General features: G+C 37.3%; 2 protein-coding genes across 2 annotated transcripts; both read right to left on the bottom strand.

Annotated features, from left to right (window-relative positions):
* Positions 1 to 971: 971 nt before the first annotated feature.
* Positions 972 to 3,897, bottom strand: eif1axa (eukaryotic translation initiation factor 1A X-linked a). The gene is made up of 7 exons (XM_055198982.2): positions 3,741 to 3,897; positions 2,610 to 2,693; positions 2,325 to 2,428; positions 2,189 to 2,239; positions 2,027 to 2,108; positions 1,741 to 1,829; positions 972 to 1,335 (listed from the first exon to the last, which is right to left on the bottom strand). Exons 1-7 carry the CDS (start codon positions 3,754 to 3,756, stop codon positions 1,330 to 1,332), a joined length of 432 nt encoding a protein of 143 aa, XP_055054957.1. The 5' UTR covers positions 3,757 to 3,897; the 3' UTR covers positions 972 to 1,329.
* Positions 3,898 to 4,355: 458 nt separating this feature from the next.
* On the bottom strand, positions 4,356 to 26,193 carry rps6ka3a (ribosomal protein S6 kinase a, polypeptide 3a). The gene is made up of 22 exons (XM_055198981.2): positions 25,836 to 26,193; positions 22,891 to 22,926; positions 16,376 to 16,492; positions 16,179 to 16,260; positions 14,802 to 14,882; positions 14,413 to 14,492; positions 14,078 to 14,184; positions 13,812 to 13,849; positions 13,555 to 13,697; positions 11,274 to 11,344; positions 11,105 to 11,193; positions 10,942 to 11,006; positions 9,220 to 9,322; positions 9,000 to 9,130; positions 8,778 to 8,903; positions 8,608 to 8,697; positions 8,365 to 8,523; positions 8,073 to 8,234; positions 7,899 to 7,975; positions 7,676 to 7,793; positions 5,618 to 5,758; positions 4,356 to 5,516 (listed from the first exon to the last, which is right to left on the bottom strand). The coding sequence occupies exons 1-22, from the start codon at positions 25,896 to 25,898 to the stop codon at positions 5,394 to 5,396; spliced, it is 2,202 nt and encodes a 733-aa protein (XP_055054956.2). The 5' UTR covers positions 25,899 to 26,193; the 3' UTR covers positions 4,356 to 5,393.
* Between the last annotated feature and the right edge of the window lie 340 nt (positions 26,194 to 26,533).

Here is a 26,533-nt window from a genome sequence, read left to right as displayed (position 1 = left end):
GTTAATGTATTTTGAGACATAAACCATACACGTTTTGATGACAAAAACTTTCATGAGTCACAACCGAACTGACAATTTCAAATCACAGATTTTATTACTTTCACAGCAATATATAAAATAATTAAAAACAATACGCTTTGTAAAGATTCTGATCTAAAACTTAAAGCCCAACTGTTCCAGATATACATGCCTACCACATACAGTATTAGTGTACCTTTAAGCATTTTCAGGCCTACATTAAGGAGTAAGCATTTATTAAAAACCTAATTTTTGGTAACATCATAAGTCTTTTGAGTTAGATGTGTATGAACAGCTGTGTTTTGCATTATTTACTATGTACACTTCCAAAAAACTACTAAAATTTACAGTTTCTACTTTTAAACCCAAACAGGTACATAAAAGGAAAATTAGAGGTTGATGTTGTGCTTCCAAGAGTATGAAATGAACTAACAGTTCCTCTGTAGAGATGTGATAAATGTGATATGGATGAAGCGTGGCAGTCCAATATACCCAGAGGCAGGGCAGGACTGGCAGTAATGAGTCCAAAGGAACTGGGTCAGCACTGCTTCTCTTAAAAACAAAGGGCGCAAACAGAAAGACGAAAATAATAAATTTTATAATAGGTATAAGCAAAATATATATTTCTGGACTGTTTTAAACAGAATGTAAAAACTTTCTCATAATTTGTAAACCTAAATGCCAGAAACATGACGGTGTAAAACTATACTCTTTGATGTCTTTATTGGCAGAGATCTATTTGGAATAGTGTTTGGAATGAACAGATTTTCAATCAAAACTGTAACACTTGTGCCCCTAGTGGACATTTGGTATTTTACCCATAGGAGCTGTGAGGAAAATAACAACCAAAATAAAAATACATGCTTTTAATTTTAGGCACAGTCACAATTAAAATAAACTACTGCAAAATCAATGCAAATACACTTTAAAAAATAAAGTTCAGTCCAAACAGATTAAAGGTTTGACATTTTATTGTAAATTCTGGATTTCTTTGAGGTTTAAATTCCACCACATACAGCGGAACACAATATAAATACTTTAAAATCATAAGAAAAATATGCATTCTAATGTGTTTGTTAATGTGTAAAAGAGATATACTTGACAGGCAAAATGCTCAGAAGCCATGTAGTGAGGTTGTGGGCTGGATGTAGAGAGAAACAGACAGATAGGCAATAAGTCTAAGTATTTCTCTGAAGGTTGCAGCAGTAGGATGCGAATGAGAAAGACCCAAGTCGCAATTTGTCCAAACAAAGAAAGATCCTCCCGTCTCAGTGTAAACAATAGAGCTTACCAGCAGTCACGACTTCTCACTTAGATCTAAATGAATAAGCAAAAACAAACAAATAAAGCTTAGTATTAACACACATTGCATTTGAATGATCTATGATCGGTTAAATTTGTTATTATACTTTGCAGTATAACAGTTAAGGGTTTTACAGTACAAATACAACAATAAAAAACAATAGCAATAACAAAATCTCAAAAATTATGTACAATTATGTATATACACATATATATATATATATATATATATATATATATATATATATATATATATATATATATATATATATATATATATATATATATATATATATATATATATATATATATATATATATATATATATATAAAATTAATAATAATAATAATAATCATCATAATAATCATAATAATTAATAGAGCTGCTGTCATGGAAAAAAGCAAAAACCCCACACTTACATCATCAATGTCATCATCCTCTCCAATATCATCAAACTGAATCTCATCATCGTCTCCAGGTCCAAATGTGTCAGTTTCATTGATTTTAGCTGCAAGAAAGGACAAGAAATGAGAGGGATGGCACACAAACGCACTTGGCTGACTTCTTTACACATTTGATCAACTCTACCAAACCATATCATCTGACATTTAATGTACTGTTGTAGACACTTATATTAGGTCAATGACACAACAGTTAAACTAACAAATGAATATCATTAAAAAAAATGCAGTAAGTGAATCTCACCGTGTTCTGGAAGCTCTCCGTATGCTTTAAGACTGCGGGCCTCATCTGCATTGTACTTCAAAATCACATCGGCTTTGTTATCCTGTAAGAAAGGTGCAGTAGAACAACTCAATGATGAAAGTTAACAGACTTTTATTGGTTCATTAATAACAAAAACCATACCTGGTAGTCTCGAAGACCAACAAGGATGATGTCAGACGTGTTGATCCAAACCTGAAAGAAATATGTGAAGTGGAAAACCCATGAAACAATATGAAATAGATTATATAGTAAATCTACATAATGAACAGCATCACACCTTTTTCCGGAGCTTTCCTCTGATGTGGCAGAGCCGTTTGACCCCATCGAAACACATGGCCTCTAGCCGCCCGTTTCCCAGCATCTTTATCACCTGAGCATATTCTAGCACAAAACATTTGGAGATTTTAGATGATTTCAGCTGCGTCTAGTTTATATATAAGATGATCAAAAGAAGAGGGGCATGCGTGATGTAAGGTGCATATTTTACTATTATGTCAATCAAAATGTATGTGCAGACACAACAATCAGATCTCCCAACATAAACATGTTGATGTTTACCTACCCTGACCGTCCTCCTTGAAAACCAGCTCTCTCTTTTCTGATTCGTTCTCGTTCTTACCACGCCGCCTATTTTTACCTCCTTTACCTGCAGACATGAAACAAACACCCTTGATGATAACAATAATGACCAGCAAAGGCCAGGTACTCTATATCAGAAACATACTGTTATCATCTCATCAAAGTAACAACATTATCTAAAGCAAAAATACAACTTTGCCAGCTCAACAATGAGCCTGCCATACACTTAAAGGGGCCATGGCATGAAAATCTGACTTTTTTAAGTGCTATGATTGGGTCCCCAGTGTTTCTATCAACCTAGAAAATGTGAAAAAGACCAACCCAGTAACTTAGTTTTGGTAAACCACTCTCTACAAGCACATGACAAAATAGGTCGTTGAAATTTGGCTCTCCTTATGATGTTATAAGGAGCTCTTATTATAATAATACCACCCCTTAATCTGCACTATCCAACCACAGCACTGCCATTTAGTGCAGAGAAAAGCATTGTGATCAGTGTTTGAATTTCATCTGCATTTTAAAAGACACACTCAAAACGGCACATTTTTGCAAACACCTACAAAGTCGCAATTTGAACATGCTATAATAAATTATTTACATGGTATTTTGAGCTAAAACTTCACATGTGTGCTCTGGGGACACCAAAGATTTATTTGACATCTTAAAAAAGTATTGTGCCATGGCCCCTTTAACAATGTTTTCCATTCAATTATATATTATCTGTTCTGCATTAAATGTAACCACTTTCTGTACTTCAGACAGTACTTAAAAACAACCAGAGTTATAGTAGAAGACCACACGAGAGAAATAATATAAAGAAACATGCGCTCGGACTTTAGCCTGTCAGTTACTAAAACAGGACGGTAACGTAATTAACTCGTTCTTAATATAACCACAAAGATCGTCTGATAATACAATGCTTGTATTATAAGAACCCAGTAGCCCTTAACGTTAGACTGTGTCAAGTATAATTTTATGTTTAATCCATGTGAAACAGGCAGATGCAGCGGCGTGAAACGCAGTGGCTGGTCACGCTGTCGCAAAGGCCGGGTAGGCTACTTCACAAAATGTTCTCCCGCTTTTTTAACACAAATGTCTCGCGTGTTTTACTTACCTTTATTTTTTGGCATGTTTGTTTACTCTCACTTTAGTTTAGTAATGTCGTCAAACAAAACCGTTACGTAAAGAAATAAAAATTTGAAGGAGGATGTCAAATAATTTCCAACCCTCGCTTCTTTTGTACTTCCGCTTTAGCCACCAATCTACGCCTGCGCGAATGGATCTTTTTCGTAAAAACTTTATTTAAAATTCCAACGACACGTTCTATGGTCTCGTCCAAAAACGCGTCAATTAAAGACAGCATATTTTCCTAATAAAACTAACATTGTAAATGTTATTTATATTTTACACACTGCGTTTCCATCACATTGATTTTTTTTAATACAGGAATAGAAATGAAGCACAGATGTGCCATGTATAAAATATGGCTAAGTGGGATAAGAGGTCAGAACTGAGCACTAAGACATAATTTTCACTTAAGTTACACTGCGATTGTTCAAATACAGCAGCGGTAATGCAAAAGGGGTGAAACACCCAGATTAAAATAATTCAATCCAGGAGGGCGAGCACGCCTCGTGGCTAAATCGCACACAACGTGTGGCCTCGCATACAAACATACATAAAACATAGAAACAGTTCATCGTCAGGTACAAAAATAATACATTCTGAATAGTCTCTAAAAATTATTTTAAAATTGAACAGTCTTGATTAATACAACCTGCACATTTCCCTTTAATATTATGGAGAGAATGAAATAAAACAAACAAAAAAGGAGTGTTACAAATCATTTCAAGGAAGACAGCAGTATTTTGGTCATTCCTGGTTAAAAAAAATTACTGCCCTGACAGTATACGGTCATCTAGTCAAGCCCCATCCCTACCGTCTCCATTATATGAGATACAGCATTTAAAGGGTCTGTTAATTTTCTCAGGAGCATCTCCTATGTAAAAGGGTATTTGGTCTGTTAAACAGGAACATTTAAGGAATGAGGTCACTACATTGACTTTCTCGCTAATCAAATGCCCTTCAAGACACAAACAGCATGGCAAGAGGTTTTCTGGACCTTTTGCCTTAACAAAACACTACATTAACATGAAATACTTGGTTTGTGTCTTTACATATACTGAGAATTGTATGTAGAATTGCATAGATTTCTTTGATTTCACACAAATGGTTTCAACACTGCAGTACATTAGGACACCACCTGAAATTGCATACAGTGACATTACCGATAGCTCTTTCTAAAAAAAAAAAAACAGAAAAGCATTTGAGCATGCCTTTTCAGTATGTGAGGTCTGTTTTGAACAGAGTGGATGCAGCTATGATCAACCATCATTGGCCACAGTTTGGTTTCATGCGGTCTCTAAACATGACATCACCACCACAACATAGAAAATAAACTGTATCCCAAGCTCTCATCTTACATTATTTTCCACCAGTCTCCCAGAAATACTTTTATATTCTTACATAATATGTATAAAGTAAATTTCCATAGCATTTTCATAAAACAACAATACATAGCTTTAACATTCTCCTTAGAGCTTTGTATTATAATAATAACAATAATCTAACTGTAATGCAGCAATTGTGAGTTGAACAAATGCATGTTTTTTTTTTCTTTTTGGTTTGGATTTCAAGATGATGGTGGCTTCATCGTACATCTCACACACTTATGTGCCCACTGTAGTTTGGCGTTGGACCCGCAAGGTCACAGGGCGGTAGAGGTCAGCTTTTTGACACCGCGGCGCTGAGCTAGTGTAGAGCAACCCACCGGGTCCAGTACGGTAGATACTTTTCTGTTTAGAGCTGAATAGGTGGCTGCCATTGCCTCCTGTAGTAAAGAGAGAAAACAAAATCAGGCACTGCCAACATTTCCACCCCGCTGCTAATATATTACTGTTAGTTTTACATTCGCATCATGACAATGCAAACCTTGACTAGACGTGGGTCGTCCTGTCGGTTGAGTTGTAGTTTGGGCAGCTTGTCCTTGTTGATGATCCAAGGGTGACGAAGGACCTGAGCTGCAGTCAATCTCTTATGAGGGTCAACGTGAAGCATTTTTGATACCAGGTCCTGTGAGCAAAGAGTTAAAAGATAAGGAATTTAAAGGGGTAGTACGCCCAAAAATAAAAATTCGGTCATTATTGACTCACTCATGTTGTAACAAACCTGTAAAATGAATTTTTTCTGATGAACACAAACATATTTTGAGGCCATAGTATTATTTACCTACCGTAGTTTTTGGTCTATAAGCTGCGTTTTTTTCATAACTTGGCTGGAGCTGCGTCTTATAGTCAGGTGCGCCTTGTAAGTCAGTATGAATTAATTTGGACATTTATGAGGTAAGAGACAACATCTACAGCCGCAAGAGTCCGCTATATGCTGCTTCTGTATTTATGTAATTCATGGATTCAGTAATGTGGAATGACAAGTCTGCGAACTTCACACTAGTTGGCTTGTTTGGTTAATTTAGCCTATTCAACCTTCCAGGTAAGTTCTGTATGCTATGGTTTATCATTTAAATAACTGATAATATTACTTTAACATAAAGACATCTATTCAGCCTGCTGTTCTGTCTGCCATTGTTTAGTTGAATAACTTGCCTTTCCAGATTCTAGTCTGTTCTTCGGCTTGGATTTTGTGAAATAATTTTCTAAATAAATGCGACGTATAGTCTACTGTGACTTATATATGTTATTTCGTCTTAATTATGCATTTTTGAATGATGCGGCTTATACTCCGGTGCGGCTCATAGTCGGGAAGGTACGGTACTATGGAAGTCAATGGGGCCCTCTGATTGGTTTGGTTACAAACATTCCCCAAAATATCTTCCTTCAGAACAAAGACATTTTTACAGGTTTGTAACAACATGAGAACTTTGGGTGAACTATCCCTTTATAAAATATTACAATTAAGAAAAGAAAAAATGAACTGTTTAATCTTCTTCTATTTATTTTTTTTAATTATATTTCTCCTCTACCCACTTAAAGGCGTAGTGCACGATTTCTGAAAAACACTTTGGAAAAGGTAGTCGGGCCGACTACCAAAACACACTTGTAGCCAATCAGCAGTATGGGGCGTGTCTACTAAACGACATCAATGCCTAGGTTGCGTATGTGTGGGGCGGGTCTATCAAAAGAAGGTCCAGATTCTATTGGGGTAGGGGCGTGTTTGTTTAGGTGATTTCAAATGTCAACATTGGCTTTCAGAGATCATGCACCCTGCCTTTAATAATTTTAATGAAAAGTATTAACATTGTAACATCTTGACAAGCTGTATATGGCATGAGGTTGGGGTGGAACCATAGACTGTAAAAAATATGCATGTAGTGTCTGTGACGTCACCCATAGGTTTGTGAAGAGCTTTTTTAAGCCAATAGTAGGCGGTGCCTGCCACCTTGGCCACACGTAATTTCGGATATCCGAAAATGGGTAAAGATGTGGGACGTGCGTGAAGCAGAGGTGGCTGGTTGCTGAAACCACGCTCGCCTAGCTCGGCTCTAGTGTGAGCAGGGGCAGTTCACCCATCACTCAAATGGCCACGCCCTTAATTATGCAGAACTTTAAGGCTTAATATAAATAAAACTGAGGAGTTTAAAAAAAATCACCCCCCTCACTGTTGTCACGAAGGGAAAATTTAGCTATATAGACCAAAAACACGTTTTGTACCAGGCTGTAAACATATTATTTTCTACTGTAAATTTGGGTATTTTAACATGGAGGTCTATGGGAATTGACTCTCTTTTGGAGCCAGCCTCTAGCGGCCAGTCAAAGAATTGCAGTTTAAGTCACTTCTATATTGGCTTTAACTGAGAGATCAGAAGGTTGCCCCTCCAGAACAACCAATTTTGCATGACAAATTGCAGAATTTTTGGGTATACCCATTTGATTAAAGGTAACTTTCGTGCAATTCCATTTTGTGATGTTTGTGGAACAGAAATGACACATTTAATCTATATTATGTTTTTTAAATAAATGAAGAGCCTTTGACCTTTGCCTCATATGATACAGAGTTCCAGTATCCACCGCTCAATGAGAATTTCCCGCTGCCAATCCGAGCCAGAATTTCCTCTGGTGTATCTTGTGGGCCATTAGCAAATGGGGTGAACCTGAAGATGGCATACAATTGATGGATTTTGAGACATATGACGACATAATTATTGTGTTTTAGATACGCACATGTGAATTACAGGAGTGATTCGTCTAGACATTACCCTGCAAGCATGGTGTAAAGAAGAACCCCAAGACTCCAGATATCACATGCCTCATCATAGCCCTGCTTCTTCAAGACCTAGGAGGATAACATACACATTATCAACACTTAATTAAACACAGAATTCACATTTAAAATGTATTTTGTGTTTATATATAATACATCTACAAGGTACCTCTGGAGCAACAAAGTTAGCAGTGTAGCACGGCGTCATCAGCAGTCCGTTTTCTGCTCTGAGCTGTTTAGCGAAGCCAAAATCACAGATCCTGATGGACTCAGGGTTGCCCAACTCGTCAACATAAAGAATATTACTGGGCTTCAGGTCTCTGTGTACTACCTACAAGAAATGTACCAATAACATTGCTGACGATGGTCCATTTTCTAAAGCATGCTAACATGACATGTGTGTATGTATATTTAGCCAGGCTAAAGTGATTTTTTATTTCAATGTCTATAAATGGTCTTACCCCCTGGGCGTGCAGGTACTCAACAGTCTTTGTAATAGTGTGTAGTACAGCGCTGGCCTCGGTCTCTGAGAAAAACTTCTGTCTGAGGATTTTATCCAATAGTTCTCCACCTTTCATCAGCTCTGTGACCAGATACACCGATCGCCCATCATCATAGACCTACAACAAGCAAACAGAGTCAGAAGAACTGACAACCGAGGCAGCCTGCAGAGATTCCAGTCAACTATTACCAATGTCACTCACATCCTTCAGGGTGATGATGTTGGGATGTTGCCCATATCGCAACAGTATCTCAACCTCCTCTGTAGGATCTCTCTTCTCCTTATTGATAATCTGCAATACAATACGAATCATTTCTATTATTTTTAATACTAGACTAAAATCTCTCTATTTCTCTCTCTCTAGTAGCTTACCTTAACTGCATAATCCATGCCTGTGCTATTATGCACACAACGCTTACAGATGGAGTAGGAGCCCACACCAATGTCTTCTTTAACATCATATACATCTGTGAACTGAACTGTACTCCTGTGGGGATGCTGTACAACACACACACATACACAGAGTTTAATTCCATATGTACTGAATGTTGCTCCACAATTATGAGAGCAGGTACACAAGTTAAGGGGGTATACCTGCAGTATGGTGCTCATTTTGACGTTGCTATGAATGGGCGGTTGGCTCTCCTCTTCCATTCCTGTGGCAACAAAACTAAACCCTCTGAAAAGCTGATGAGCATTAGCACTCGGAGGGACACCTGGAGAGTCTGGGATGAAAGAAAGATGACATTTTGAGTTTTATCTCATTGTTGCAACCAGAAGTCCATCTGCTGTTGAAAACATCTGCATTGCTCACCTCGTGGGGTTTTGGCAGTAAACTCCGAGTCAAAGTAGTCGGTGTCGTCCGGCCTCCCGATGGCTGGCTTGAAGGGAGGATGAACTTCTCTCCTGAATAATTTCTAGAGCAGAAAATAATTGTTTCAAGCTTAACTCTTTCCCTGTCATTAGGAAAATTATGAAAAAACGCTTCCCTGCCAATGAAGAGTTTTTCCTGCAATCCATATTTCCGCTTTTATCCACCAGGTGGCGCTTACCCAACTTATAAAACCCAGAAGCAACCCTTTAGGTCAAACAGTGGCCCTGTCCCAAATGGCCCACTTCATGTGGACTTTCGGTCTCGTGAACTTAAATTGCAAGTGCACGCTTAGTCTACGAGTCCGTAGGGTGTCCCATCTGTCATTTTTACGCTTTAAAGTGTGCTCATCAGCGCCCCCCTTGCCCCCTTGATTCAGTCTCCGGCGAAGCCCGCACTGCAGCAGGCTTCGTGCACTTTACCAACCCAGAAGCCCTTGCGAAAGAGCAAACAGACCAATCAGACGACAGAAGGGAGGAGCTCACACTGACAGGCAACTTCTCTTCCTATTTCCTGCGTGACGTTGGAGTCTGTCCAAAAATACAACTCCGGTGCACCCACGTGGACTCGCATCAAGGGTCCCTAAAGTCTGCACTCTATGATGTCATCAAAGCGTGGACTCTGAGGAGGAACATAAGTCCGGAGTGTGCCATTTGGGACAGGGCCAACAAGAACTCTGTGTATGTTTTGATAATCGCTCTGAATCTGATCTCCATCAAAAGTCCTTCACAAAAATGCAATTATCTCAGCTTTTTGCTCAAAATTTGCTATTTTTAAAGAAACCTACCCATATTTATATAAAGAGAATATTTTTTGAAAACAGAGGTTCTGTCCTTTTTATTTAATATTTTATGCTTATATATTTAAAGAAGAATATTTTCTGGAAGGCATTAAACTTTTGTGTAAATCATAGAGAATGCTGGCGCTGGCTGGCAACTTTTCGTAAAATTGCTGGCGGGGAAAGGCACAATATGTAATATTCACCCCTAGAAATCGCTAAACAACAAAGCCTTAGCTTGCTTGATGATGCTGTGAAGGAATGTGGAATGATGGAAGCTGTAGTCAATAAGAATCGATCCAACAATGCGAGAAGGCGGGACCTAAAGAAAAAGTTTAAAGCAATGCAAATATGCACACAATGTATGGCGACTGTAGAAAGCAAAACCCAAATCCCAGACATTTTGGGAGATGTTAAAAATCCCGGCCAGGCGCATCCCGGCCAGAACAGTCCAAAAAGAGGACATAGGAAAAAAGGATCTATTGTCACCCTAACCGCTGCGATTAAAACGTTACCTAGCTTACAATTGTTAAGTTCAAATTACATTGGTGGCTTGATTGTAAACAACTTTAAAAACATTGTAATAAATAAATGGTTTAGAAGAATATTACTGTGCACACATATCCTTACAAGTACACATACCTCTTGGTGTATCATGCGAGTGACACAACAGTACTGCTTTAAAATTTGCAATACTTTGGTCTGTGCGGGCCACATGAAGTCAAACACAGCTTTTGCTGTCATGGAAACAACATAGTTTCTATGACAGCAAAAGTGGAAACTTTTGGGAATACAGAATAATGTAAGTACACATGTGAACAAAATATATAACACTTTGCTGGTGTTTCTTGGATATTTTAATGCAAAAAAATGCTGAAAATACTTACATTCCAGTCAATGGTGGAATAGAACGGATGCCTCTTGATCTCTTCTACTCCATCAGGGCCTGCTCCTAAAATTATAATTTCAACACAATTGGAATCCAATACAATTTAAAATTTCCTCGACAAAAAACAACAACTGATGTTTCCCTCTAAAGTGGATCCTCACCCAAACGGTTGCCAGGATTGCGCTTGAACAGATTGCGGAGCAGGGACTGGGCTTCAGCGCTTAGAAACTGAGGCATGCCGAGCTTCGCCCTGCCGGAATAAAATACAGACTCAGTGCAAATACTATTACCAAGTCATTATTAACAGAATCCAAAGTCAATGAAACTCACTTTAAAATCATTGTCATGGTCTCCTTGCGGTCTTTCCCTTGAAATGGAAGTGCGCCAGTCAGCATTTCAAACTGAGGTAGAAATTACATTTGCGTCAATTACATTTGTTGTGACAAGCATTTGGATCAACCTACAAAAAACTTGCTTATGGCTGTAAATGCATATTAAAGATGCAGTCTAACTTTTTTTGATTATAAACAAGCAAAATTCAGTTGAATACCTACATTAACAAAATGGTATAGTTAAACATAGCCCAATTTACAAGAGTACACCTATGGTGCTTTTCCATTGCATAGTACCCCACGGGTCTGGTTGTTTTACCTCACCTTACTTTGGCTTGGTTAGCTTTCCATCGAGTTTAGTACCACTTCAGAGTGGGAGGGATTATAGGTGTGTCGTTATATTAATGCTGTGGCATCATACAAAAAGTGGGAGTGAGCCTCGTTGGAATGCAGTGTTTCCCATACATTAATTTATTTGTCAGTCCGCCACAAATTCAAAATTGACCACCACAAATAGATGTTTGCACATCACGTTTCTCACTACCTCGGTGTTGCATGACAGTTTCTGTACAAACAAGCGTCAGTCGACAAGGATGTGCTGTCAAAAACTGCAAGGAAAACACTGGTATGGTGTTCCTGATTCTTAGCCTGTGGATGTTTTTCACCACTAAAAGGAGTTTGGGAACTTACAACAAAGCACAGAGGACAAATGGTTTGCTCAAGACAGCAGAAGCACGAAGGTAAAGCTAATCTTGCGTTTAGCATTGACGCTGGTAGTGACGATTCTCTCAGACAAACCTACAGTGTTTTCATATCACGTTTTAGTATCAGCTCAGCTCGCTTGAAACCCCAATCAAGGTGGTACTAAAAGTGTATTATAAAACGGGCAGTTCTGGTTCTTCATTCTGATTGGTTGAAACACATTCTAAGCCGTGATAAAATACACCAGTAATCTCACGGTTCAGACCACATTACATAAGTATCACTGCGCCACTGTTGCTGTGTACTGATTTATGAAAATAAACACCACTATCTTTAATCATATTTTTAATTTGTCTACAATTGCACAATTAATGGCGATATCCAGATAAATGTCAAATATTGTTGAGTCATCTCGTCGATAGAGAGAAAACGTTGTCTGAGGAGTTTATAATTCAAGTTCATACGTCCGCTATTATCCACTGGGTGGCGATCTTACCCAATTTAAACACTGACGCATTCACTCAACACTGAAAACAGCGTGTTTTCATCAGGCTCTGAATCTGATATCTTACAAAAGTTCTTCACAAAAATGGAATTATCTTCGCTTTTAGCTAAAAATTCGAGAGGTGATAAGAGAACAAATGAAGGTAGGATGAAACTGTTTTTGTTTTTGTTTGAAAGCGGATGGTCTGTTTTTTCATTTGATATTTTATGTTTATTTAAAGAAGAAAATTTTTCTGCAAGGCATTAAACTAAATCTGGGTGGCAACTTAAAAAAAAAACGCTGACGGGGAAAGAGTTCAGGATGCACAATATAAATGTTAATGTATAAATTAGATAAATGGTGATTTATAAAATAAACACCACAGTCTTAAATCATATTTTCATTGTGTCTTTGCTGCATCTCTGTTGGTTTGGAACTGCGCTCTGTTTCAGTCACACTTGATTCTGAGGAACTACTTTGTTTGGCGGAAGAGTAATATTTGTACTAATATAATTACAACTTATTTGTGTTTTATTTGATAAAATCCCGCTAACGTTATGCATATGAACTAACCATTTTATAAACGCAATAAACCCCTCGAAGCAGTGGGGTTACCAGTACATTTTATAACAGCTAAGCGTCGTGCCTAACAACAGCCCTTAGCTGTTATAAAATGCACTGGTAACCCACTGCTTCTTGGGTTTATTGCTTTATTGGGTACTATGTACTGTGCTTAGTGGAAAAGCCCCCTAAAGTAAGCTGACCAAACCCAAACTGTGGGGTACTATGCAATGAAAAAGCGCCATTATAGTAATGACTTATACATTAAGCATTACAATACATTCAGATTTTGTGGGAAATGTGACTTCATTCAAAGTCATTCATTTTTGTTCATGTTCATAAAGAAAAGAAAACACAACCAAACACAACCCACATACAACTCTGCAAATGTTAGACATAAAACTCTGTTGATAGACATAAAAGTTTTGGATTGCAGCTTTAAGCTATGTTAAAATGTAAAAAATTGCACACTTAAACTTTACAAAACAATCCCAAATTTCAAGATTTGCTTTCCACAACCACGCCCCCTCACCATTAGTACACCGTAAGACCACCAATCAGCACTGTGGGTGTGACCTCTGCGGTTGACAACCTCTGGTGCCATATACTCCACTGTACCACAGAAGGAGTATGCCTTGTTTTCATGGTCAATAGACTCTTTACTCAACCCAAAATCTAAGTAAAACACAAACACAGGTCAACTGACTCAAAACAAATCTAATACATATTCTTAAGTTGATTCAATATCAATTGCAATAAAAGTTTATTAATTTTAGTAATAAAACATACCTGTGAGTTTAATGTGTCCCTCATCATCCAAAAGAATACTGTAAGAAATGCAAATTTGGTTCACCCATAAAAAATAATGCACTTTACTGGCTTGATCAAACTGCGACTGTACTTAAAACTGTTGTTTAACTGTTGTTATGCATCAAAGGTTAAATATATAACATAAGTTATGTATTTGTTGGACTGCTGCGAGATATGGGATGTTAATCTCTAACTCCACCGTTTGCTTTTGCACTTTGAGTTGCACATTTAACTTGAGAAACATATTTTCTGGTTTGAGATCTCTGTATATGATTCCCAATCCATGCAAATGATCCAAAGCCAAAGCCAACTCAGCAAGATAGAACTTCACATCCTCCTCTGTAAACATAACCTACATGACGACACAACAAAAGAATGTTTTTATTTCGTTTTAAATGAAATGTATTCTTCTTCCCTACTTTGGAACTCAATGGTGCTTTTGTTTCCTGCTTGATTACAAATATCTTTATTTGTGTTCAGCTGAACAAAGAAATGTATACAAGTTTGTAACAACTTGATGGTGAGTTTTTGGTGAACTATCCCTTTAAATGATCTTTATAGTAGGTATCAAACAATGTACCTCTTTTGACAGGCGAGTAAAGAGATCTCCTCCTCTGAGAAAGTCCAAAATAAGGTAAAGTTTACCTTCTGTCTGAAAGGCTGCCAAATCCAAAAAATGTTACATTTAATAAACATTACAACATTCTTAAATTTCCCTGAGTTAAAGATATTACAACACAATGTAGATAAAAACAAACAAAAACTTAAAAGTATTTAAGTTCTTGTATTTCAGTTCTTTAAAAAGTGACTTTAATTTTTTTTTACATATTTTGCCAATTACAAACCATTCACAGTATGGCCACATCAAGTAAAATTAAGTACATGTGTGCAAAAATTGTACACGTGCAAACACACTAACATGAACTAACAGCAGTTTTCCTCTCTGTTATAAGCATGTTAATGACTCACCATAGTGCAGTTTAACAATGAAAGGGTGGTTGACCTCAACTAGGATGTCTCGCTCCATCTTTGTACGCACTCGATCTCGTACTGAAACCACACATCCAAACACAAACACACATCATAATTATTTCCAAAACCTTTTCCAGTGTGTATACGTGTAAAAAAGCTTTTTTAAGGACAGAAGGTAACAAAAAGCTTACAAAGAAATGTTACACAACTGTGAAAATGAAAACGAAATGCTAATTAAAATACTATTAAATTAATCATTAACATAAAGATTATAATAAGAAAATGCCATGACTTTTGCAGGGGATAAACAAACCTTGACCAGCTGACTTGACCTATACTTTAATATCAGCAAACATCATCTCAAATATTTTGTATGCATCTAAATATGAAGAGTTCCAAAACGCAATAAACACCTTTTTTTTAAGTTACTGCCAAAATCAGTATTGAATCAGGTCAGTATTAAAAAATAAATTCTTTATTTTACGCAAAATCCATCTTTCCTCCCTTTTTTCCCCAAAACGCGATAAACACCAGTCCTCCTCCTCTGCAGCATGCAATAAATCAGCTTAACCAATCACAGCGCACCATTCCACGCACTGTAAACAACAATGGCGGCGCACTGAATACACACGGAATCCTAGTTTTCCTCATCTACTTTGTACTTCATGATCAACAAACAAACAAAGACAAAATAATACTTTGATGGCATTGATAAACCTGTGGTGTTTTTCTGTGACGGGAAAGAAGCGTAAGCCATCAAAATCTAATAATTTACGATTCGGGACACGGAAAATGTTGGCTGTTGCTTGTTCTCCCGACAGCATCAAGCTTCTCTCATGCTAAAACACTGACCCCAGGGGATCTTATGAAAAACTTTCCATATAACATGGCAAGAATAAATGCACATTTATATACTAGTCAACATATGAAGTGGATCAATAAAGTTTATCAAAGTTGTCCTAAGACAAGAATGGTATTAGGGATTGGTTTTATGTAAACTTTTTTGAATGGTTTTGATTCACTTTGAATGTTGACTAGTGTATATCGATTCAATAGATTTATAACATTTTGGGAAAAAAAACTTGGATCTCATGGATTTATTGCATTTTGTGGAATAAATAATCAGTTTTTATAATAAATCTTAGAAAATCAAATTATGGATTTGATTTTTAAAACCTAAAGATGCTATGTGAAAGTTTGTAACAGAAAATAGTGGTTTTCATCTTGTCACTTTCTTGGTATAAAAAACACGTTTTTACCAAAATTAGTCGAAATGGATTTATTGCGTTTTGGAACCAAGCTCTTCAAATATTCTTAAAATTAATAAACTTTTGCTTTTCGATTAATGAGATGTCAAGACAGACAAAAGCGCACCTTTCAAAGTGGCTTTCTTCAACACTTTCATAGCATACAGCTGTCCTGCATCTGGCCCCATTATCTTCTTGACAAGAAAAACCTAAAAAAACAACACAATGTCATTAGACAGTACAACAAACATCTGAAATGGATATATCAAAAATAAAACAAAACATTTTCAATCACGTCACAGATATCTGAACAATCAATCTGACCTTGCCGAAAGAGCCCTGGCCCAGCACCTTGCGGAGCTCAAACTGTCGTGCGTCTGCTTTTTCAGAGCCCTCCTTGACAACATGAGTGATGTTGATTTCCTTGACCGAGCCCTCATCCTATGGCAGAGAGATATTAGATATGATACATCCGTTAATTACAAATCATGTCATACAACAAACAAGAACACACACACACAAATGATCAATTCTGCTTTTTGATGCTTTTAGAGACATGGTCACAACAGCGTTGTAACTTTTGATTGTTTGTTTTAAACACCATGCCAGCAGCATCTGTGGCAACTGTCATGGTAATAAAAATATATGTACAGCTATATCAAGTTTTTTACTTTTTTTTTTAAAATAATACATCTAAAACTACATTTAGTATAAATTTGTTAACACTTTCTTTCTAAGTGATAATGCCTATATTAACCAGCCTGATCTCACGAGAATTCGTACATATTCCATGAGTTGGCTAATTCGTATGAATCCACACGAAGTTAACTGTGCAAAAGCATACGATTCTCATGAAAACAACAACAACAAAACCAAACCCCTCACCTAACCCCAACTATGTCTGTCACAATAATTAAATATTCATCTCATCGCACTTGTTTGACCTCATCGCGATGATTTCAGATCACCGCAATGATTGCACATCTCTCTAAAAAACACAAGGGGAGCTGCAGCGCCTGTATAAACAAGACAGTATCAGATTACTTTAAAAAATGTGTTATGTGTATAAATATTTACTGACAGATAAACCTTGCAAAAGATTTAATTTAAATAATAAGAATAATAAGAATAACCACAACAATCCGTGAAAATTATTAACAAAAAATTAGTGATGCACCGATATATTGGCCGCAGATATTTATCGGCCGATTTTTGATGAATTTGAAACCATTGGCATATCGACAAAAGCACGAGAAGGGGCGATACCGATTGTTTATTAATTAACTGCATAAAGAAATCCATTATATGTAAAAAATGAGTTAATGTTGTTAATAAAATAAATGCTGAATAGCAAAAACCACATTTGAAGGTTGTCATGCTGTCTTATTATATTTGTTTTAGCTTAATTTGTGCCTCTCTTATTATGTTGGTCAGTTCAAATCCATGTTCAGTAAAAATAATTTGATGCAGAACTAGCTAATAGACAAACTGTATAGTATTGTATACAAGTGTTTAATATCGGTATCGGCCAGAAGTTGTCTGTTTAAATCGGTATCGGTCCAAAAAAATCCTATCGGTGCATCCCTACAAAAAATGTATGAGAATGAAATGTCAAAGCAATAAACTGGCAATTAATCGTCATGATCGTCACAATTTATTAAACAATTAACCGTCAGCCAAACTTTGTAATTGTGGCAGCCCTAACCCCAACGTCACAGGGGTCAAGGCAATTCGTACAAAAACTTACAAACGTGGTCGTATGAATTAATACGAATTAGCCAACTCATAAAATATTTAAGAATTCTCGTGAGATAGCATTGATTTTAAGGCTACAGTATAACTACTATAAAAAACAATGAAATCAAAAATTAACACATCACCATCACTCCAACACATCAAATAAAAACCCATGCCCACAAAATGTTACACACTACTACAACCTTAAGTGCACAGGCTAAAACAGAGTGCCATGCAAATGCGCGCGCGCACACACACACACACACACACACACACACACACACACACAGGAGGAAGGCGGTGGCCTGGATGGCTGGGGTTTCTGCAGAGGATCAGTGGGCCAAAGCCTGTGGAAGGAATGAGAAAATAAACACCACACACGAAAAGATACACAGAGATAAAAATACAGAGAGAGAAAGAGAGAGAATTAAAATTAAGAGAGAAAGAGAGAGCAGTGAAGGGGTTAAACCGGAATAACTGACCAACTTTCCACAAGAGGAACCTGACAGAACATTGAGGGAGAGATAGACTAGAGCAACCAAGTGCACTGGAAAGCAATAAAGTTGTATGAGTAATAGTATTGTGCTCCACTGTTGTGGTTGCTAGATTAGTGGATAACCTGAGTTTTCAGTAGCCTGGTCCAAACAGACTCTCGTACATTAATTTCATTTGTACAGAGAGTCTGGCCACACTCCATTGCAAAGCATTACTTCTGTTAAGGTCCTCTGTTGAAGTTTAAAACTATTGGATCTGCCCAGAGTCACTCAGGATCTGCCATAACCAATCGCTAACGTGTGGTCGTGACGTATATCATAAGCCGAAACCGGCCCGAAACAACAAGTCCGAATGATTACACCAACCAAACTTAGCAAACATTGTTTTTGCTCCGGCTTTAACTTCGGTATATTCTGCAGTTTTGCAACAACAGACCGAACTGACGCACGACCTCAACGTCATCGTTCTTAGCCACCCCCCTCTGTTCACTGATTGGACCTGCAGATTTTTGCCAGAGAAAACGAAACTCTACACAGCAGTCCCAGACGTTGTACTGAAGCAAAATGAAAATTAAACGGAAGCAAGTAGGAGGGTGGAGCCAGGCTAAGTTTTCAGCAACCTTTTCATAAACAGAGTCAGCTGCTGGTCTCAACATCCCGTCATGAAAAGTCTAAAAGTAGCCCAAGTAGCAGTGCTTCGCCTTCTGAGAATATAGTTCCCAGTATGTATACTGTTAAAAGATAGCTGTGTCTCATATGAACTTGTTATTTGTACACGATGTGACTACACAAATCACAACATATAAATAGGAAAATGTTCGCGTTATTTTGTCACTTATTTGGAGCAGTATGCTAGCTGAAGCCATTCACTTCCAGGCTTTGTGCTAAGCTAGCGGGGGCTGCGTCAACCAGAGTTACAGCACGCACAGAGATGAGAAAGGTATGTATGGACTTATCTAACTCTGGGGGATACAGTGAATAAGCTAAATAGAGAGAGCGCAGCGCGTCATAACCTGAAAACCACGCCCACCGGGGGGAAAGCAATCCAACAGTCTCCATTGACTTTGTATTGCGAGAGGCCGCCTCCTTGTCATTTCTGGCTTATAACAAAAAACTGAATAATGCCTAAAAGCTGCTGTGTGACAATATGTCCAGCTAACAAGCCAAAGAACCCAGAAATAAGTTTTTATAAGCTGTCGAGCCGTAAAACCCAGCCTTCAAGGAGAACAAAGTGGATCGCCGGCTACTAGTGGACGCAGTTTTACTAATAGTAGTACTATGAAAAGTTGCCTGTTTCCATTTCTGTGTCTTTAAACGCTTGTTTTTTAAAGTTGACAGCTTATAAAAACGTATTTGTTTTTTTGGCTTGTTAGATGTACACCTTGTCAAACACCAGCTTTAAGGTATTATTCTGTTTTTAAGTTTAATCTGTAAATACGTTTTTATAAGCTGTCGACCCCAAAAAACGAGCGTTCAAAGACACAAAAATGGACACAGGCAACCCCCCACAGCACTTCCACTAGCAGAACTGCGTCCACTAGGGGGAAACGCAGTCTGCAATCCACTTTATTCTCCTTAAAGACTGGGTTTTACGGCTCGACAGCTTATAAAAACTTATTTCTGGGTTCTTTGGCTTGTTAGCTGTACATATTGTCACACAGCAGCTTTTAGGCATTATTCAGTTTTTTGTTATAAGCCAGAAATGACAAGGAGGCGGCCTCCCGCAACACAAAGTCAATGGAGACGGTTGGATTGCTTTTCAAATTTGCATAACTGCACTCTGTCTCTATTCCCAAAAACTGGGCGTGTTCCTTTAACTTTGCCGGGCACCGGCCCACCAGGGTAGGATTTGAGAAACCCTGCACTAGACTTTGAGCATGCGAATATTTGAAGAGTTTGGTTCCAAAACGCAATAAATCCATTTTGACGAATTTCCGTTAAAGCGTGTTTTCTATACCAAGAAAGTGACAAATGAAAACCACTATTATAAAGAGTCACGGAAAAGCTAAATAAGAGAGGCTAAAACGAAAAGCAAATCGAATAGCGAAAATAATAAGGAGAACCATCGGGAAAATGAAAACAGAAATGTTGAACGGAAATGCCCTTTTAAATGCCTAATTTAAACCTGTATTTGTAGTTCAATTTTTAAATCCAGTTATTTATTTCTCTTTTTAAATCGCTTTTTGAAATACATTTTGAAATTCCATTTTTAATTAAGAATTTGTTAATGCAATTTAAAATGATGAACTTATTAAGTGTTTTATGTTGTTTTTGTAAATTGGTATATTAATTTGAACTATTTATTGGTGGATTGATGTTTCATTTCTACATTGTTTTTATAATCTCACTTTTTCTTGGCTAAAATTTTTTTTTTGTAACTTTGTCTATTTATTTGTTGATGGATTGATGAATTTTTGAACAAATCTGTTGATTGCTATTTTTGTTGTCCAGGTAGTTGTTGGATATTGGAGTTCTTTATTACATTCGCAATAATTATCGGCCGATTTTTTGTAAGAATTATTAAAATTATATATATATATATATATATAACTATATATATATATATATATAGTTACCATGACCTAAAATGATATTGTGATAAGATTTTGGTCATATCGCCCACCCCTAGTTTTTAATTTCAATATTATTGTGACTTTAAATGGTGGGATAGTGTCTGAAACTCTACTGTCGGTGAAAAAAGATCACAGATGTGAACCTTCACCATCTATTCTACCGGAGAGGAAAAAGTGAGAGTGAAGAAAAGAGTTTGAGAAAATAAGTGTGCGTTTGTGCTTGCATATAAGAACAATTTGGCAACTGTGGCAAGCAATCGCTGTGAAACAGCATGCAGAAATGTTACGTTCTACTGCATCTGTGCAACATTTACAAGCAGAAAACAGACACTTTAAAAAATCTGATCCTCTATACTTCATTAATAATACATACTTCAATCCTGATCCGTTTACTCTAGCAGTTCGTCTGTGTTCATCAAATCACAGACAATGTGTGCTTTCCAAAACAGACGAACAAGCACACACACGCAGTCTGATTTAGAACCTACTTTGATATTCGTGTTAAGAGTGAAAACTTGAGAACGCAAAATACACAAAAACACAACCGTCAGTAAGAATAAAAAATTTGGTTATGACAAATGGTTGAATGAGTAATCTCAGCGTTCCCCAAAAAAAAAAAAAAAAAATGCCTAAAAGAAACACTATTTGCACCTGCTGTTTTTGATTGTATCTTAATATCTCAACTTTCCAAAGATATGTGATATGTTTAGCTTTTTGTATGTCATGAAGAATCAAATAATGAAGTGTTTCGCCCAAGGTACATTGTAACTTTAAGGGGTTATCTCAAAAAATAAATAAATTGTTTGCACACTTGAACCCTTAAGGATTTTCCTTTACGGATTCAAGTGTGCAGACAGTTTATTTATTTTTTGAGATTTTCAGTTTTGTTTGTCTGGCACCTTGGTGATCGTGAGTGCGGTGTAACTCCTTCAAAACTTTAAGGGGTTAACCAACAATCAAAAATTTGTGGCCAACCTAAAACAGACATAGTACAAAGCTGTCACTTCCTGTGACACAACGCGTGGTTTCATTTCAGAAGCCTCCCGAACAGGGATTCTGAAACTAGCTAGAACCCAACAATATAAGCCCACCTAATGCACGTAATATCACTGATGATATTGCAATATCTGCTGGCTCGTAGATTTTGTAATATTTGCAACATTGTATGGATGTTTTCAAAAATATCAGATATTAAAAACATGATAAAGTTCCTTTGCCTATAATATGACTCACACGTCTAACGTGTGAACTAAGTAAAATAAACTGAGAAAAAAACAGAATACGATAACAAATATCACTTATAAAAGCAAGACCAAAATAACACACAAGTTTGAACTGGTGGACTGAATTGATGAACTGAAATTGAGATGAAACAGAGGGGCCAGATTAACTGAAGTGTAACCGAAGATAATAACTGAGGGACACCCGACGACAGGAACAGGAAATAAGCGTGGGTGTTACACACACACACACCGCATGGAGAACTTCGCCTCTCAGCTACCCTTCCTCCAACATATCACAGGACTAAATGGCTGCATGTATGTAAAATGAAGGAACCCTTTGCTTTGGGTCACACTCCTACAGCTCCATCATATGACCTTTAAAGGCTTTCTAAAAGGTTTCTGCTGGCTTGGTGGAAAGTGAGGCTCAGCTTTGAGAGAATGCTGATCATCCACTTCTCTCACTGGCTGCTTGCCATGTCGCTCATCCAGTAGGAAATCAATAAAACCAGGGTCTCCTCTGAGACAGGAAATGTGATGCCTTCTACCTCAAATAGGAAACACATCTTTGTATTCACAGACAGAGAATTACAATGGATCAAAATCTTCTTGAGCTGCAAAAGAAAAGTCTCTACAAATGACTTACGTTAAGTTAAACTATAACAAATGAATCAGAATAATAGACATACATAACATGCCAGTAAAACTGGATTTCAAATACAGATCCACACCCAAACACATGCACATTAAACACACATACATAGTAGTAAGTACGTTGACATGCGTTTGTTCGTAAATGTATGTCTTAAGCTTACTTGAACGGGAGCATCGTCTTCTATCATGGACTCATCCTAAAAAACACATGAAAAAAAGTTATGTTATTTTAAAGCAACACACAGCTTTTTGATGTAACTTTACTATTAGTACACTACAAGATTATGATCACACAAATAAAGTGCATTATATGAAGAGTTTGGTTCCAAAACGCGATAAACGCCATTTTTGAAAAAAATTAGTTACTGCCAAAATCAGTATTATATCAGGTCAGTAGTTAAAAGTAAATTCTTAATTTTACGCAAAATCCAATATCCGCCATGTTATTCTGTCATCTTTTCTCCCTTTTTTCCCAAAATGCGATAAACACCACTCCTCCTTTTATACAGAACGCAATAAATCAGTTCCAGAAATTACAGCGCACCATTCCACTCACTGTAAACAAACAATGGCGGCGCACTGAGTACACGGAGTCATAGTTTTCCTCATCTACTTTGTACTTCGTGATCAACAAAGAAAACAAAATAATACTTTAATTGCATTGATAAACCTGTGGTGGTTTTCTGTGATGGGAAAGAAACGTAAGCCATCAACATCTAATAATTTACGCGGGAGGCACTCGGGAGACCGGTGCTTGTTCTCCCGACAGCATCAAGCTTCTCATGCTAACACATTGAAAAACTTTACATTATTTTACTCAAAGTCAACGAAAATCGAGCAGTACCAAAACATTTTACAGCTGATCGCGTCAAGTATAACCGCAGCAATGACAATATGCCAAAGTAAGTGTTTTGATTAATGCCATTAATGTTTATTTTTTTATCAGTGTGTACAACTGTTCAACTAAATGAATATAAAATGACAAAGATGAATGCACATTTAATTGAATAGATTTCTAGCATTTTGAAAAAAAACTGTCATGGATTTATTGTATTTTGTGGAAAAAAGAATTTGTTTTTATAATAAATCTTTGAAAATCAAGTTATGGATTTTAATTTTTTTATGTTTTTACAACCTAAAGATGCTATGTGAAAGTTTGTTACAGAAAATAGTGGTTTTCATCTTGTCACTTTCTTGGAATAGAAAACACGTTTTTACCAAAATTTGTCAAAATGGATTTATTGCGTTTTGGAACCAAACTCTTCCTATAGTTACAACAAGTACGAAAAGAAGAATCCCTAGCATTCTAACTATTTATAATAGCTACGTAAGAGGAAAATAACTATAACTTGGTGTAATGTTAACATGCCATCAAATCCTCAGACCACCTGTGTTGACATAAGAAGGAAATGTTTAACATCGAGTTGAAGATTGTCATTTATGTCGCCACTTACTCTGTTATTATTAATAGGTACACACACAAACAGGGGACTAAAAGCATCCAGCGTAGGATGGCTATTTTCAAACCACGGGATTAGTCTGGCTCAAACGGATGTTTATAAGGGAAACAGTACATGAGGTCTGGGGGCCATGAGACTTAAGACGGGACTATTTACTAACATTTAGCAATTTTTTCATGTATTAAAGGGGCCATGTCACAAGACTTTTTTAAGATGTAAATAAATCTTTGGTGTCCCCAGAGCACATATGTGAAGATTTAGCTCAAATACCACATAAATAATTTATTATAGCATGTTAAAATTGCCACTTTGTAGGTGTGTGCAAAAATGTGCCGTTTTGGGTGTGTCCTTTAAAATGCAAATGAGCTGATGACATTCCAACACTGATCAAAATGATGGTGAATTGTTGCAATTAAAACTCAATTGTGCTTTTCCCTGCACTAAATGGCAGTGCTGTGGTTGGATAGTGCAGATTATGGGGTGGTATTATTATCACAAGAGCTCCTAAGGAGACATCATAAGGAGAGACAAATTTCAACGACCTATTTTTCGTGTGCTCGTAGAGAATGGTTTACCAAAACTAAGTTACTGGGTTGATCTTTTTCACATTTTCTAGATTGATAGAAGCACTGGGGACTCAATCATAGCACTTAAACGTGGAAAAAGTCAGATTTTCATGCCATGGCCCCTTTAAAAATACCTTTCAGTACCTACTGTAAAAGGCCCTTTTGCATACTAATCATTCATAGTGGGGGTGAAGTTAAAACCTTTTTAATACCAGCAGGCCCTATATTTGGCAATTTTGTGTTACATATATATACTCAGTGCATGCACTGTCTTCTTGCACATATTGTGTAAGAGGTTAAAGTTGTACCCTGGAGGGGCAAAATTGTGCAAGTGTAATTTGTTCCATTATACAGGAAACATCCAGAATAATCTTTCAATTCAGAATACAGAAAGACTATTACGATTAATTTATTAAACTCCAAATTTACATCTGGGATGTGTCTCAATACTCTGTGAGCCTCTCACGTCTCATTTTAAGGTATCATATATCCCATATTTGAAACATCACAGATATTCCGAGCACGACTGTGACGCCCAAGAATACTACACAGCAGCTAGGTAGGATCTGGGACACATCCTGTCAATCTCTGTGAGGTTCTAAAACTTCAAAAAGATTGAGACCTGTCCATTTTAAATGAGGACGATTTAAACTAGTATGACACGCACACACATGAACACACAATCCTATTAAACTTGTCTGGTCAAGCCCTGCTACCTCGACTTGGACTTTTTGAGATTGCTTACATACCCGAGTTTTACCAAACACAATTTGGTCCTATCTGAGACGGTTAACGTTATATCTACCGAAAAGAAATGCACACCCCATTCCGCATTTTCTTGCATGTTCATGCGGATTTGTGTTCGCCTTTTGAACTTGTATTTTGTAACGTTATTTCAGCACCATGATTTGAAATAAAGCGAACAGAAACGCAAACTTTGATGTGAGACCAGTATTGCTACTGTTGTAATATGAATGCATTTGTCCCTAAATAAGGCTTTGCATTGACATTCCACTGTGGAACAAAGTACCGGATTAAACGTGATCTCAGCGCTTGTAGTAAACACAACATTAAACTTACCTCGTTTTCCAGATGACCCACAGGCAACCTCTGCCAGGGGTCCGCGAACTGTGCCAGGGGCATATTATCCAGGTCCCAATCTTTAACTAACAATCACACCGTGAAGTGATTTGACGCTGTCACTGTAAAGTTGCACTAAAAGAATCCCACAAAGAGGACGAATCCTGTATGGCGCGTAAACAAAACACAGACTCGGCTCAAACGCGTTCCGGGTAACTTTTCACTTTTGAAGTTTAGAACTCTCCTTCAGGCGCCTCTTTGACAAAAATTCAAAACATGTTTTAACAGCGGAATAATTCACTTCCGTTTTCCCTCAACATGGCGTCGCCGTCCTGTTCACCTGTCTGTCAGAACGAGGCTGACGGAAACGTCATCATACGTCATAGAGCGACTTCCCGCGGCGCTGCGCAGACCGATCGGCGTTTGACATCAAAATACCGCGAGAGCGATTCGAAAGCGGAGTAACTATCAAGTTAAGGCTCGTATTAGATCAGTTGTCACAAAATATCTTTATAACGGACGTGATAGAGAAGCTATTCGAATATATACAGTCATAATTTCTTTGGTTAATAAAAGCACAGCAATGGTAACGCTCTCGCGGTACTTCGATGTCACAGGCTGATTCGTCTGCGGAGAGCCGCACGATGTCTAAAACGTCTACCGCCGTGACCCCCAACTGGTGCCCATCCTGACTGACT

The sequence above is a fragment of the Misgurnus anguillicaudatus genome, chromosome 22, assembly GCF_027580225.2.
Source record: "Misgurnus anguillicaudatus chromosome 22, ASM2758022v2, whole genome shotgun sequence".
Lineage (NCBI taxonomy): Eukaryota > Metazoa > Chordata > Actinopteri > Cypriniformes > Cobitidae > Misgurnus > Misgurnus anguillicaudatus.
The sequence above is the reverse complement of the archived record's forward strand: the minus strand, read 5'-3'. Positions and strand labels throughout refer to the sequence as shown.

Bases quoted from the DNA above. Each gene is read 5' to 3' on its own strand.
- eif1axa (XM_055198982.2), bottom strand. The intron at 2,429-2,609 runs GTAGGTAAACAT...GTTTTGTGCTAG, and splicing joins TTTCAAGGAGGACGGTCAGG to AATATGCTCAGGTGATAAAG. The intron at 2,109-2,188 runs GTATGGTTTTTG...CCTTTCTTACAG, and splicing joins TTGGTCTTCGAGACTACCAG to GATAACAAAGCCGATGTGAT.
- rps6ka3a (XM_055198981.2), bottom strand. From the start codon at position 25,898: ATGCCCCTGGCACAGTTCGCGGACCCCTGGCAGAGGTTGCCTGTGGGT. The intron at 8,698-8,777 runs GTAAGCTACTAG...ATTGTATTGCAG, and splicing joins GCATGGATTATGCAGTTAAG to ATTATCAATAAGGAGAAGAG. The intron at 7,976-8,072 runs GTACCTTGTAGA...TTATCCTCCTAG, and splicing joins CTAACTTTGTTGCTCCAGAG to GTCTTGAAGAAGCAGGGCTA.